General features: G+C 43.8%; 1 protein-coding gene across 2 annotated transcripts in view; it reads left to right on the plus strand.

Annotated features, from left to right (window-relative positions):
* VAMP4 (vesicle associated membrane protein 4) overlaps positions 1-13,614 on the plus strand; it is a 30,682-nt gene that overhangs the window by 13,908 nt on the left and 3,160 nt on the right. For both annotated transcript variants that reach the window (XM_079981811.1, XM_079981812.1), the window contains exons 5-7: positions 6,688-6,788; positions 9,963-10,042; positions 11,202-11,253. In XM_079981811.1, coding sequence (XP_079837937.1) covers positions 6,688-6,788; positions 9,963-10,042; positions 11,202-11,253 — 233 coding nt within the window. The remainder of the gene's footprint in view (positions 1-6,687; positions 6,789-9,962; positions 10,043-11,201; positions 11,254-13,614) is intronic.

Raw genomic sequence — 13,614 nt, forward strand, 5'->3', positions numbered from 1 at the left:
GTTTTGGAGAGTCTTTGTGAGACTCTCTAATTAGTTTATTTGTGCTTAGGAGGGGACTGAAGGACCATGAGGGGGTAGTTCATATTTCTTCTGTGATTTTAATCCTACCTATGTTCATTGATTCAATCAAGGGTATCAGACCCTTGCTATCTAGTCTGGACACTGTGCCATAGCTCCCGGACTGGAATGTGTGGCTTGTGTCTCCCAGGTTTTCTTTGCTCCATATGTCATAGGGACCTCTGTTTTTAAGCATTTTTAGCAATTTGTAAGAGTTCTTAATTATTTGGGGTTTCCTTCCGTGGAAGGTTGTCCATGGAGTTGTAGGGTGGGTGTCTTTCAGGTATATGCCTCTCATATTTAGGTTGAAGTTACTTCCCAGAATTGCTTCCCCTTCAGAGAAGGAGAGGAACTAGTTTAGTGTTTTCTGGATGAACTCTAGTTGTTTCAAGTTTGGGGCATATATGGAGCCAATGGTCTGTTTAGTTTTGCCACTCAGTGTCCCTTTAGTGAAAATTAATCTGCCTCTTTAGCACTGTCGTGGCTTTGAAGTTCAGGTCTCTACTAAGTATTATGGCTGCTCCATGGGCCTTTCCTGAGCCAGGTACAACCCATTATTGACAGAAGTGGGGTTTGCTCAAGAGTTTGCTTCCTTTGGGTGGATTGTGTATTTCTTGTAGGAAGGCAATGTGTGGTTTCATGGTGTTTACATATGAGGTGATGCATTTTCTTTTGATAGGGTTTCCCAATCCGTCATTCTGCTTATCTGCTTTATAGGATCATTCCCTGCCAACCCATCTGGGTTGTCCTGAGTCTGTCACCTTATGTTGTCTATCAAACTTATTAAGTTGCGCTGACATAACGTGTGATGGGTGGGGGAAGAGGGGGTTTAGAATTAGATTTGGGTTAAAGAGTGGGGAGTGGATTACAGAACGTAGCCTATATGTAGTTATATAGGTGTTTATTTGGGGTATCCAGGATAATCTGGCCTGCAGCTGGTTGGTCCTGGGTCTCAGCTGGCATGGAGGACCTTGTTTGGGAACAGCCTGTCCTCCCAGTCATTTCGGATAGGGAGTGGTCAATGAGATGGTGTTAAGCACATTTGTGACGCGTGTGTTGGGTATAAGGTTTATAAGTAGTGTTGTCAGTGTTACTAACAACATTATTGGTTTGTTGGGGGAGGGATATGGGCATTGGCACACTCCGGCGCCACCATTATGCTGGTTGTGTGTCAGATTTTATCCTGTTTGTTGATTGTTTTATTGAGGTTGGGGGTATTGTTTTAGTTGGTATGGGTTTCTTTCTTCGTTTTCCTTTTCTTTTACCTGCTTATTTTATTTGTGTGTATCTTCTGGACGACAAGTCCAATGATATCACAGTGGCCGTGGCAAAGTTTATTTCAGTAGTCATACAAATCAAAGATCAACATACCCATGACTAAACAAATAACGCATCGGTCTCCCTCTCCTGGGGGGTTTGTCTGTATGAATCTGTATTTTATTCTGAATCCATGTTATGGGTTGTTGGACCACTATATATATATATGTATGTATGTTGCCTTTTTGTGGTGAAGGAGGAGATGGAGAGGTTGGTGGGTGGGTCTATTTTTGTGTGTGTGATTCTTTTTGTGTTATGGGTAGAGTCCTTGGAGCGGGGAGCTGAGAGTGTGGCTTGTTGGGGTGGGTGAGGAGTGTGATTTGGTATCATCTGGGTTGGTATTCGGGTGGGGATGGGAGTGGGGGATCTCTATGGAGGGGTGAGGCGGGAGGATAGTGGTGGTGCTGGCAATATTAATGGCATGGGAGCAGGGGAAAAGGGAGGGGGGTCACCAGTCTGTTGGTTCAAGGTGATTTCTAGATGCTTCATTCAGCTGTGGTTGTTGTTGCAGGATTGTCAATCTGTGGTATGTGATTTTACAGGGATGTGTATACCTATGAAGAGATCCAAGATTTAGAACCTCAAAGCCAAAGTGAGAGCATTTGGGTCAAAATTAAGGGAGAGAAGAATAACAGTGACCTCATTGTGGGAGTTTGCTATAGATCCCCAAGCCAAACGGAGGACATAGATGATGCCTTCCTGGAACAGATGGCCAAGCATGCAAAAGGAAGGGAGATAGTAGTAATGGGGGACTTCAATTACCCGGATATTTGTTGGATGTCAAACTCAGCCAAGAGCATAAGGTCAAACAGATTCCTCACTAGCCTTGCAGACAACTTCATTGTCCAGAAAGTGGGAGAAGCAACAAGAGGAACAGCCATTTTAGATCTGGTCCTAACCAATGTTGATGACCTGGTTAGTGGGGTAGAAGTGGAAGGATCATTAGGCGCGAGTGATCATGCTCTTCTGAAGTTTACTATACAGCGGAAAGGAGCAGCCAAGCATACTAGGACTCAATTTCTTGACTTTAAGAAAGCCGACTTCATAAAACTTAGGGAAGTGCTGGGTGAGATCCCATGGACAGTAATACTAAAAGGAAAGGGAGTTCATTATGGCTGGGAGTTTGTTAAGAGGGAGATAGTAAAAGCACAACTTCAGGCAATACCAATGAGACGGAAACATGGAAGGTGCCTAAAGAAGCCAGGGTGGCTATCTAAAGAACTTTTAACTGAGTTAAGATTAAAAAAGGATGTGTACAAAAAATGGAAAAGGGGGGAAACCACCAAAGAGGAATTCAAACAAATAGCCAGCACGTGTAGACACAAAGTCAGAAAAGCTAAAGCACAGAATGAACTCAGGCTTGCTAGAGAGGTTAAAAGCAACAAAAAAGGCTTTTATGGGTATGTTCGTAGCAAAAGGAAGAACAAAGAAACCGTGGGGTCACTCAGAGGAGAAGATGGTGAAATGCAAACAGGGGACACAGAAAGGGCTGAACTCCTCAATGCCTTCTTTGCCTCAGTCTTCTCCAATAAAGAAAACAATGCCCGACCTGAAGAATTTGGAGCAAATGATTCAGCAGAGGAAACACAGCCCAGAATAACTAAGGAGATAGTACAAGAATACTTGGCTAGTTTAGATGTATTCAAGTCTCCAGGGCCAGATGAACTGCATCCAAGATGTGGATGCAGTTCATCTGGCCCTGGAGACTTGAATACTGTGTCCAGTTCTGGGCACCACAGTTCAAGAAGGACACTGACAAACTGGAACGTGTCCAGAGGAGGGCAACCAAAATGGTCTAAGGCCTGGAAACGATGCCTTATGAGGAACGGCTAAGGGAGCTGGGCATGTTTAGCCTGGAGAAGAGGAGGTTAAGGGGTGATATGATAGCCATGTTCAAATATATAAAAAGATGTCACATAGAGGAGGGAGAAAGGTTGTTTTCTGCTGCTCCAGAGAAGCGGACACGGAGCAATGGTTCCAAACTACAAGAAAGAAGATTCCACCTAAACGTTAGGAAGAACTTCCTGACAGTAAGAGCTGTTCGACAGTGGAATTTGCTGCCAAGGAGTGTGGTGGAGTCTCCTTCCTTGGAGGTCTTTAAGCAGAGGCTTGACAACCATATGTCAGGAGTGCTCTGATGGTGTTTCCTGCTTGGCAGGGGGTTGGACTCGATGGCCCTTGTGGTCTCTTCCAACTCTGTGATTCTATGATTCTATGATTTTGGTTGAGGTTGGTTTGCTGTCTTGTGATGTATGTTTGGCAGGATGGTTCTGTGAGTGGTCCTTGACTGTATTGGTTTGCGTTGTTGTGTCATTTCTGTGATTTTTCTTCCTCTTGCCTGTCATACAGTCGCTTGCTGTTGTTTTGTCACTGCTGTTGTTTCCCACATTGCAGGGGATTGTGCTAGAAAGAGGACCTTGGGGGTGTCTTGCAGCTCTGATTCTCTTTTTCAGCTTTAACAACATTCCATTATATTCCTATCATTTTATGTAATTGCATTTTGTATGAATTATAAAAATTATAAGTAAAACATGTTCTATTTATAAAACAAACATTTAAATAGCTGCCTTTCTACTGTTATGATGGGGGGGATGGGCACAGCCAGGATTTTAGTTAGGGGGCAGGCTTTTGTGGGGGGGGGGGCAGAGCCTCAGATTTGCATTGATTTTCACTTATCTAGGGGGGTAGCTGCCCCCTGCGCTGTCCATCCCCCTTGGCTTTATCTATGGGGTGGGCACAGGAAGGAAACAAGCTCAGAAAAAGGTTCGGAAACACGACTTTAGAGGAAGAGTGGCTACAAGTGTAACAAGAGCAGGAAGTGAGGATTGCCCATCATATCAAGACTGCAAAACCACAATAACTTGTTTGTTTCCATCTTAGCCCCATGCCCACAGTAGTCCTCAGACAAGGCAAAGGAAATGACTTATCCACATGTTCTCCCATGCACATAGCTGTTGAAGGACAAGGATCAAAGTGGACGACTGCACCAGACCTGTATTTCTCCTCCCACTGCCCTGCAACCTCTCAGGCTCTTTCCCCAACCTTCCAACTTAAGGCTTGACAGCCTGTCACAACAACTTTAGTGTAATTGGGGCACTGGAGATTAATCCTAATTAACAGGGTGTACATCCATTTCCTTTGTTTGGTCTAATCACTGCTGGGGTGAGAGAATAAATGGCTTTGCAATTTGGCTTCCATTGAAATGAAGTCACTTAGAATGCTGCAACCCTAAACAGTGGCACATTTTGGCCTAGTTGCCACAAGAGTGATAAACTATGCCAAACCGCTTCCTTAAAAAATGTTTTTCAAAACCCCTGCTCATAGTAAACTTAACATATTAAGGCTAAGCTAGGCATGCCCAGGTTGTTGGTTGTTGTTTTTTTTTAAAGGAGGAACATTCTATCATGTGAGCTTCCACCTGCAGTCTGAAGTGAATCTGGATGATCTATCTCTGTGAGGAAAACCAGGTCATCATTTAATAGGACATATAAGAATACAACTAGCATTTCTGTATTCCAGGAATTGGGAACCTGCGGTCCTCCAGGTGCTGCTGGTCTGCCGGACCCCTTGTCCCTGACCTCTAGCCACTCTGGCTGGGGCTGATGGGAATTTGAGTCCAACAGCATCTGGAAGGGCCACAAGTTCCGCATCCCTGATGCTGCCTTCTGCCTAAGCACTGCAGAAGCCGTAGACTTCATAATAATGAGTGGGTTACAATTTGAGACATGGTACAAAAGAAAAAAAGGAGTGGGGAGGGAAGAAGTAAGAAAGAGCAAGGGGAGTGGACCTTCCTAACTCCCTAAGATGCAAGTAGGTTCAAAGCATATAATCTTTCCAACACCCCTGTAAAGTAGGTTGGTATTATCATTCCCTTTATTTCCTCTACTTACTCATGATGGCTAAATGTTTGACGGAACACCTTTTGAGAGCAATGTGCCTCAAGGCTGTCATTGCCTCATTACTGTTACTTCATGTTATTTAGACTGCACAGCCAGTTCCTGGCTTAGGGCAAATAACAAAAACAACACCCGCTCCAAAAAAAATCATAGAAATTTCCCTTACCTTCCCTTTTCTAGCTAAACCTTTGGTATGTAATTAGCTGGAAAATTGAGCTTGCTTTGGCTTCTCTTTAAAAGCCTACTCTTATTAAAGAGCTGTTTGTATTGGAGAAAAATCTGGTACTGTGTGGGATTTCCAGGATTAGAACAAACCATGAACTGAAGTTTAGATTCGAAGTCAGGGCCCCAAGCTTTCTGAGAGAGTGGGAAACAAAACAAAGACCTCCCCCCCCCCCCCTTATCTCAAACAAAGAAAGAAATTAGGAACTGCAAGATACACATTCTGCCCTTCTTCTCTCCCTGGTCACTTTCCTCCCTTTACCTGTTTCTTTCCTTCAAAAGACTTTTCCTCCTGGTCACTCTCCTTTCTCCTTGACTTGTTTTTGACACCTGCTAAAATGTTTTTGTTCCAGCAAAGCCTACCCAGGCATGTAATTTTAGCAAGTAAAGCATTTTTAACATTATTGCTTTCATTTTATATTTTAAATGTTTTAATAACTTGTTTGCTAGTTTCATTTTTTAACTGGTATTTCTAAAAATGTTTTAGACAGACACACACACACACACACACAGTGTGTGACTGGTAGGAATACATCCATTTCCCTCAATTCTGTGTCTCATTTTGTTTGAAAGCTGCCTGTTCTTCATGTACTAGGTGGGTATGAATGCAAAGCGGGGGTGGGGGTGGGGTGGAGAGTGTGTGTGTTCTCAATGACTTTGATGCCACAATTTTCTCAAGTTTTCATTTAAAATTGTGTTGCAATTTTTCTGGTATTCTTCAGTGTGGTAGAGCTTCTAGTAACTCTTAAATTCAAAATGCAGTATGACCCAAAGCCATGTTATAAAGTCTGTGAGGATATAGATGTGGCAAAAAAATGACAGCTAATGTAGTATACTTTGGGTTTTGAGACCAATATTTTGATGTATGCTCTATTCATGTTTACTTAGAAGTTTCACAGTCAATTAAATGAGATGTATCGTAAAGTTTGCATGCATAAGACTGCTACTGTCAATTCAAGTCTTGCCTTAGCCATTACTTCCTGGGTAGCTTTGGGCAACCCAGTTCTTGAAAAAAATATTTGGAAAACCACACATGAACACTTCATTCTTAAGAAAATCATAATTTTTAAAGCCATTCAAAATCTTTACATATGCTACTTTGCATTTGAATCCAATAATCAACTGCATTTGCTACCACTTGTGACAAATCATTGGGTAATATGATTCTTCCTCCACACCCTGCTCTGTTTTCCAGTGTCCAAAACCAGGTTGATGAAGTTATTGATGTCATGCAAGAAAACATCACCAAGGTGATAGAAAGGGGAGAACGACTAGATGACTTGCAGGATAAGTCAGGTAGGAATAGCTGGGCCTCTTTTTCCCCCCCTTGCAGCCTCAGAAGGAGGGTCCTCAAGAGTACTAAATCCACTGTGTTGTGAGCTCTGCGCAAAGTCTGAGAATATCCCAAACATGCTCTGGTCAGACCTCACCTGGAGTACTGTGTCCAGTTCTGGGCACCACAGTTCAAGAAGGACACTGACAAACTGGAACGTGTCCAGAGGAGGGCAACCAAAATGGTCAAAGGCCTGGAAACGATGCCTTATGAGGAACGGCTAAGGGAGCTGGGCATGTTTAGCCTGGAGAAGAGGAGGTTAAGGGGTGATATGATAGCCATGTTCAAATATATAAAAGGATGTCACATAGAGGAGGGAGAAATGTTGTTTTCAGCTGCTCCAGAGAAGCGGACACGGAGCAATGGTTCCAAACTACAAGAAAGAAGATTCCACCTAAACATTAGGAAGAACTTCCTGACAGTAAGAGCTGTTCGACGGTGGAATTTGCTGCCAAGGAGTGTGGTGGAGTCTCCTTCTTTGGAGGTCTTTAAGCAGAGGCTTGACAACCATATGTCAGGAGTGCTCTGATGGTGTTTCCTGCTTGGCCGGGGGTTGGACTCGATGGCCCTTGTGGTCTCTTCCAACTCTATGATTCTATGATCACCTATGAGTGTTTGCTTTCCCCCCTATGCCTGGAGTTGCCTAACATTTTGGATTTTTGAGGGAGTGCTGTGGGTGCCAATCCCTCTTGAGAGAAGAGAGAAAGAGTATGCATACATGCTGCACTTTTTCCAGGGATCTAAGAAAACGTTGGATCCAATAGAATTAATCTGACCCTTGAAAAGAAGTGGGAGAGACCTGCTATCTGCTCTTCAAGGGAGAAGGTAGCAGACACTTCGTGACAGTTTGTGTGTGACTCAGGTGCTTTGTTGGTGCCAGGGAAGGATATCAAGGGTCTCATTGTGCCCGTGGGCACCACGTTGGCATCCCCTGCCTAGAACACAAACCTGAAACAGACTCCTAAAATGTTCTGACAACTAGAGATTTAAAAGGTTCTTGCTGTCCTGCATACAGAATCCATCCTTACCAAAAATATTTCTAAACCATTCAATCTTAGAATAATTAATTGTACAAAATAAGTACATCCCTTTTCCTTAGTCTTTATAATTGTATTCCCGATACACAGTCCCAATATATATATTTACTTACTAATGCAATAGTCCTTTTTAGATGTAACATAAATAAGTTTCAATCTTGTTCATTCCCAGACCACTGTTCTCTGGGACAGCCATGAGATGGAAATCAAAAGCTTCTGCTTTTATAATAACCAGAGTTTCTTGTTACTAACAAACTCAGGGAAGCTGTAGTGGGTTAAACTATGGTTAGTCCAAACAAGCCAGGATTGAACTATAGTTTATTATCCTGGCTTGTTCACTGACTATAATTTTAATCTAACCAGTTTCCCCAAAACAAAATAAAAAAATTCCTTCCAGTAGCACCTTAAAGACCAACTAAGTTAGTTCTAGGTATGAGCTTTCGTGTGCATGCACACTTCTTCAGATACACCATGCACACGAAAGCTCATACCTAGAACTAACTTAGTTGGTCTTTAAGGTGCTACTGGAAGGAATTTTTTTATTTTGTTTTGACTATGGCAGACCAACACGGCTACCTATCTGTAACCAGTTTCCCCAAGTTCAGATAAAACACAGAACCCTGGTTAGTTTTAAAAGGTTTTGGCTCTCCTCATGGCTCCACTGGGGGGGGGGCGTGTGGAGTACATGAGCCCAAAGCACATTCACATGACATTAAGTGATGGGTGAGGAAACTTTTCCAGCTGGCAAACTAAATCCCATCCTTTCTCACCCACCCTTGGGCCATTTTGCCATTGGGTGATAAGTTCAAAGGGGGCTGCTGTCAGTGCTTATCAAATGGCTTTTCACTGAATGCTAGTGCCTTTGAAGGTGCACTTTTAACACCAAACAGTTGCTTGGTGCTGATAGTGCACCTTTAACGGTTCTTGCTGCTGGTGAGCCCTGCTTGCAAATGAACAATTGCTCTCTCATTTTGACTTCCTTTGCAGCCATGTCCTAACTTGTCCCACACCTGATATTTCATATTACATTAGGTAGGAGGCATGTGGAAGTAGTTTGGGAAAAATAGCCTTGTAAGCCAAACTAGTTTACTATTGCATCTTAACTCACCCAGTGTGTGGTTTAAATCTTAATAGCAAACTACCTGACTGCCCTTTATGAATGTTTTGAAAGTTCCCAAGCGCCACTGTCATTTTTACCTCAAAATGTTACTGTCTTAATGATGTAGTAGATGTGGTCTATAGGCAGAGCCCACCCCGCCCATCAGGATGTACATTATGTCACTTGAGTGATGTCCCCAGCCTTTTTTCATCCCATTACTTACTCTTGTTAACTGTGGGTCTTTCCCACTGCATGCATGGGGAAGATAAAGAGGCAGGTCCTGTACACAGGCCCTCTTGTGTGATCAGAATCTGCCTAGTTATGCAGAGATATAGGCTTGCATATCCTGGCTTGGATGTACATCAGAGGACCGTTTCCTGTCCCTTCGTAGCAGAGTGCTGTAGGCTAGATAACTTGTATCATTTGTACTTCTGCCACTTTTATGTTTGCTTCTTCCTGTACAGCATGGGCTCATTTGTTAAGGAACATGTTGTATTACAATTTCCAAACATAGTTAGAAAACTTAAGTAATTATGTGGGTGGAAGGGGAGTCTTAAATCAATTTGTATGAACCACAATGTTGGCTGCATTCCTAATGTTCTTCTTTTAGAAACAAATCACATGGAATTCACTGTACCTCTGCAAGAATACCTGATCATTACCTCTTTGCATATGCTTGCATGTATAAATACAGACATGCATGCTAGGGTGGAAAGCTTTCTCACTTGTATTGCAGCAGGTTCAGTTCATGAGGGAGCCAGTGTTGCGCTGAGGTTAGAGTGTTGGACTAGGATCTGGGAGACGGAAGGGATCAAATCTCCACTTGGCCATTAAGCTCACTGGGTAACCTTGGGCCAGTCACTGCCTCTCAGCCTAACCTGCCTCACAGGGTTGTCAAAGGCATTAGGTGAGGAGGGGGACATCATTGAGCTTCTTGGAGGAAAAGGTGGGATATGAATGTGATGAATAATAAAACAATAAATCTTCTCTTTCTGGCACAGAGAGCTTATCTGACAATGCAACAGCTTTTAGCAGCCGGTCCAAACAGCTCCGACGGCAGATGTGGTGGCGAGGCTGCAAGGTGAGGTCCCAGAGAGGAATTAATTTGTTGACTTTTTTAAAAAGCAGACCTATTAAGGTCACAAGGGCAGAGTTAACGTGTGTGAACATGAAGTGTATACACAATATTGGGAATTGAGTGCTAACACTTTCCCCCACACTGCAGTTAAGAATGGGCTGTGTTTGCCACAGGAGGCCAGATTCTTTCTACCATCCTTTTTCCTAAGTAATCGGATGGATCAGATTAGATCAAACATGTTCTACTGGTTGATCACCATAGTGATCCTGGTTGATCGCAAGATTAAATAAAGTGTGCAAGGAATGTCACCGCAGGGAAGGCTGGGCTGGGCGGCAAGCGCAAGGAATGTCGTCTGGCCCAGCCTTCACTGCTGCAACGGTGGCCCCGCTGCTGTATCCCTCCGCAGCCGCTGGGAAGGCAGGGTTGGCTGACATTTCTTGCGCTTGCTGCTTAGCCCGGCCTTCACTGCTGCAGCGGAGGCCCCGACGCTGGGTTCCTCCAGCACCGCTGGGAAGGCCAGGCAGCAAACACAAGGAATGTCGCTGCCCCCCCCCCCCCGCCGTGCTGAGTCCTGCCGTCGGGAAGGTCGGGACAGGCAGCAAGCGCAAAGAATGTCACCCGCCGGGTCTTCGTGGCGGCGGCGGGGGGGGGGAGGAGGAGGGAGGGCAGGCATGATTGGGATCTGCGTGGCTCCCTTTGCCTCCACCTTCCACACACCACACCACGCAAGATCCTCGTCCCTCCAATGACAACGGGTAGATCATTGCCAGTTTTTTTTATACTGGGAGTAGATCACAGTTTCTTGGGAGTTGGACGTGCCTGGATTAGATCAATGTAGGTTGGTACCTATGGGGACATGTGTGGGTGTGGGTGCACACTCTGAAGACTGGTGTTTTTACTCCAGTAAAAAAGTTTGATGAGCTTCATGGCTGAATGTGGAGACCTCCAGATTCTTTACCCACTCTGCTACAGTGTCCACGTTATGCCCGTATTTTGAAAATGTGGATGGAAGACATGACTGGAGGCATTTTGAGTTGTTCAGCTGATTCTGCAAGCTTTCACCATTATTGTGAAGAAAGGAGTCATACTAGCTTGGTTTAAATAAGTCTCTGTAGGCAGTAAGGAAGTAATGTCTTGGCTTGGCTTGTGTTTCCTTCTGCAGATGAAGGTAATTGTGGCTTTGGTTGCTGTTGGTGTCCTGCTAGTGATTATTGGTAAGTGCTTTCTGAAGTTCTTTGTTGTAAAAATTCTGTGAAGTGGCAAGATGTAGAACAAATAGACATCCTTGAATTGCAACCTTAAGAGAAATCATACTTTCAGGCTTTGGGGACTCGGCTTCCTCCTCCCCTTCAGCCTAGGATAAGCAGCACAAAGCAAAAAGAGTCGCTTACCATTTAAAGCATGGGTCGGCAAACTAAGGCCCGGGGGCCAGATCCGGCCCAATTGCCTTCTAAATCCGGCCCGTGGACGGTCCGGGAATCAGCATGTTTTTACATGAGTAGAAGGTGTCCTTTTATTTAAAATGCATCTCTGGGTTATTTGTGGGGCATAGGGATTCGTTCCCCCCCCAAAAAAAAAATATAGTCCGGCCCCCAACAAGGTCTGAAGGACAGTGGACCGGCCCCCCTGCTGAAAAACTTTGCTGACCCCTGATTTAAAGAGGCTTTAATCAACACAGCAAAAGAACAGAGCAGCCATTCTCGGAATGAAGGTGTTCCCAATTAACGTTTCCACCCACTTCCCCCCTAGTCATTTCCACACCACGGTGCTTTTTGTGTAGCCAACTTTTCTGCTCTATGTGACCTTGGACCGATAGGCTGGATGGTTTCCAGCGAGAGAGAGTCTGTTAGCTCTCTCTCTTCCAGTTCTTCTTCACCCCAACTTTTGTCTTCAGAACTATGCCCCTCTGCAAACCACTGTTCCAAATCTATACTGCTCCACTGCTTCTGGGCAGCTTCAGGATCCTGGTCAGGAGCAGGGGGAGGGAGAGGCTCTCACCATTCCTCATCAGAGCAGAACTCCTCAGCCTGGTCTCTGACACATACACTACTTCAGGTCTTCTTGCTTGGGCTAATGGATGACGTACTATTGAGTTGTTAGCTTAGGAGTTGCCCAGAATATTGCCATTAACTTTTGAGTGCCCCTAGATTGTGGGATTGAAATAGCTTTAATGTTTGTGGGTCCTTTTTAAGAAGGAATCAATATAATCTAACCAAAATTGAACATTTCTAAGATTGATTTTAATTGGAGAGATTTAAACAGGAACTCAGTAATTCTTTATAGTTTAGAACATGGTGGCAATTCCTTTGTCACAAGAGTGTTGTACTTTATGCACACCTATAGGAATACTTGAAAGTGTTGTTGGTGTGATGGAGATTGGGAGCTATCTCCCTGTCTGTGGGAGGATAAAGGAATGGATAGACTAGGCGGAATGGCTTTCTGTTGTTTATGAATCCAAAACCTGGAAGACTCGAAACATAATTCGACATGGGACTCTATGCATTTTCCAATTAGGGATGAGTTGATTTTATCATCTCAAGAATGGGAGCCAAGTTCAAGTCCTGAAGATAGGACATTATTTTCCATCTCAGCACAATGTGGAAAAAGCAATCACCATGCTTCTGGAAGTTGGCGGTGCTTTTGGATACAAGAAAACCTCCATAAGAAAATGGAAGTCTTTTCCAAATGATAGCAAAAAGAAACACAAACTTTGCAAAGAAAATGCAACCTAAGAAGAAGCAATGCAAAAAAAACTAATTTGAGGAGCATATTGCAGGAAGGCATTCTGAAGAAGTGAGACAAATTGCGCTGATTAGCAAATTATCAACAAATTAAAAATTAACACCGGCTGGTATCAAACTGAGAAATTGCTCAATCTTCTAAAAATATGCATGTGTCTTCGTATCCAAGGACTGGAAGGTGGCCAGTGTAAGCATTTTGAAGAAGGATCCAGGGAAAGGATGAAGGGAATTGCAGCTTAACCCCTGCAGCCTGACTTTGAGCCAGGTTTGCTCCTGAGGTGCATGACGAGAGTAGGGCCAGGAGTTGTCCCATTCATGGCATTCCAGAAGCCAGATACATTTGGTGTCTGTGCACGCAGTAAACATAGCTTTCCCAAAAGATCAGCCACACACTGTCAAGGGAGTTTCTTGCTTCCTGCTCACATGTACTTGAAGGGTGTGAGTTGGAAGACATGCCTGCTCTTCTTAAAAGTGGGATAACTGAGAGATGATATTCGTGGAAAATCCCATCTGCTTTGACTTGAGGATTGGAAAGAGATGGAAACAGGATGTTCAGTAAAGCAATTTTGATGGGAAATAAACTTTCCCCCTTCCAGACTCCAGCTGAGATGGTAAGAATTTTTCCTTTCAAGGGAATAGATAATGTTCTTAAAAACTGAGCCTATTATGAAAACTTTATATTACTGCAAAAATAGTTGCCCTGTCCACTTAGTTGTCCTATCCCAGTTGGATCACTATTTGAAAAAGGCATATGTTGTGCCAAAACTTAGGGGCGTGGGCTTTGAATGCTGAGGAATACCAGGGATTGTGTTAACGTAGCTAGCCATGCTATTT

Source organism: Podarcis cretensis (genome assembly GCF_951804945.1).
Source record: "Podarcis cretensis genome assembly, chromosome: 6".
NCBI lineage: Eukaryota > Metazoa > Chordata > Lepidosauria > Squamata > Lacertidae > Podarcis > Podarcis cretensis.